Source organism: Manacus vitellinus, unplaced genomic scaffold (genome assembly GCF_001715985.3).
Source record: "Manacus vitellinus isolate BGI_N305 unplaced genomic scaffold, ASM171598v3 scaffold_65_pilon, whole genome shotgun sequence".
NCBI classification, from domain to species: Eukaryota; Metazoa; Chordata; class Aves; order Passeriformes; family Pipridae; genus Manacus; species Manacus vitellinus.
Window position 1 is genome coordinate 325,157 of NW_021940724.1, and position 1,339 is coordinate 326,495.

Consider the following 1,339-nt stretch of genomic DNA (forward strand, 5'->3'; position numbering starts at 1 on the left):
CTGGAGGAGTTTATGGATTCTCCATCTGTATTTTTTAAGTGCTGAGAAGTCACAAAGAACTTTAAAAAACATCTTTTTGAGGGCTGAGAACTGAGGTCAGTCGGACATTCCTTCCCCTTGGGGATAAGACTGAATTATTTTTTATTGCTGTTTTATGATGGGAGACAATCCCCTGGTTGTTCAGTGGCTCGTGACAGCGAGCAATAAAAGCAGAGCCAAGGGGGGAAACGCTCTAAAGCTGCTGGTGCTGAGTGGGAAAGGACATCCCTGAGGAGGAAGGAAAACCCTGGCAGGGAAAAGCAGAGGTGGGAGATCGACACGAACCGAGGCCAACATTGCAGTGTTTAATTCCAACAAAACCAACCCCAGGGACTGTTTGACTGCAAAGCCAAAAAAAGAGCAAAACTCAAACAACCAGAGGAGAACGACGCGGTGAGAAAAAGCTCATTAAAAACCTGCTCTGTTTGAGGTTCCAGCTGTGAGGATTTTGGGAATCACCTGGGATCAGGCATTGATTTGCCAGATCACACTTGTTTTATCAAAGCCTGGACTCGCCTTGCAGTTCATCAGAGCATCCTCTGAGTTTTTTTAAGGAGCACAAAGGCCAGGAAGAGACAAACAACTCGTGGCAGGTCGCAAATAAATTTTACCTCATCGGTAATAAACGACACTGGGAAGTGAAACGGGCTCAGCCAGGCAGGGAATCGCACCTGGCATCAGAGTTCACTTCAAAAAAGGTTTAAAAACATCTCCAAGAAGCTGAATTAATGATGATTTTTTTTAAACATCTGCACACCAACAACTTCAGAGCGAGGCCGCTGCTCCGGGACGCGGCTCGGAAGCGGCACCATCCCCGCGGAGAAGGTTAATCCCAGAAGGTTAATCCTACTTAATTCTAATGGTTTGCACCTGTAGGAGCACGTGGAAAACCTGAATTTTACCTGAGGAGGGGATGAAAGATGACGGTGATGTTCCTGGCTCCCGGTTTGCAGACAAACTTGGATCCGCCACCTTCAATTAAGTTATCATCCGGTCCTCCTGGAAAATAACAGCAAACAAAGTTGGCTAACAGATCTCAGCAGCCCGTGGTTTTTAGATAGCAAGTGATAATTAAACGCTTAGCAAGTGATAATTAAACATGAATTAGAGGCTTCTTTCCTGATGAAAGATCAGTAATTAACGTGAAGACACGCTCCCCTGTACCCCCCTCTTGCTCACAGCAAGCGCTGCTGAAGCAGTGGGGACAATACAGGTGGGGTTGAGATGTTTTTAAACATTATTTCTAATCCCCAAAATTAGTGGAAGTATTGCAGGAGGACCACGAAGTCCAGGTCCTGCA

General features: G+C 45.9%; 1 protein-coding gene across 1 annotated transcript in view; it reads right to left on the reverse strand.

Moving 5' to 3' along the window:
• EXOC4 (exocyst complex component 4) overlaps positions 1–1,339 on the reverse strand; it is a 256,416-nt gene that overhangs the window by 138,686 nt on the left and 116,391 nt on the right. The window contains exon 7 of the mRNA XM_018083577.3: positions 942–1,038. Within this exon, the coding sequence (XP_017939066.2) occupies positions 942–1,038 (97 nt within the window). The remainder of the gene's footprint in view (positions 1–941; positions 1,039–1,339) is intronic.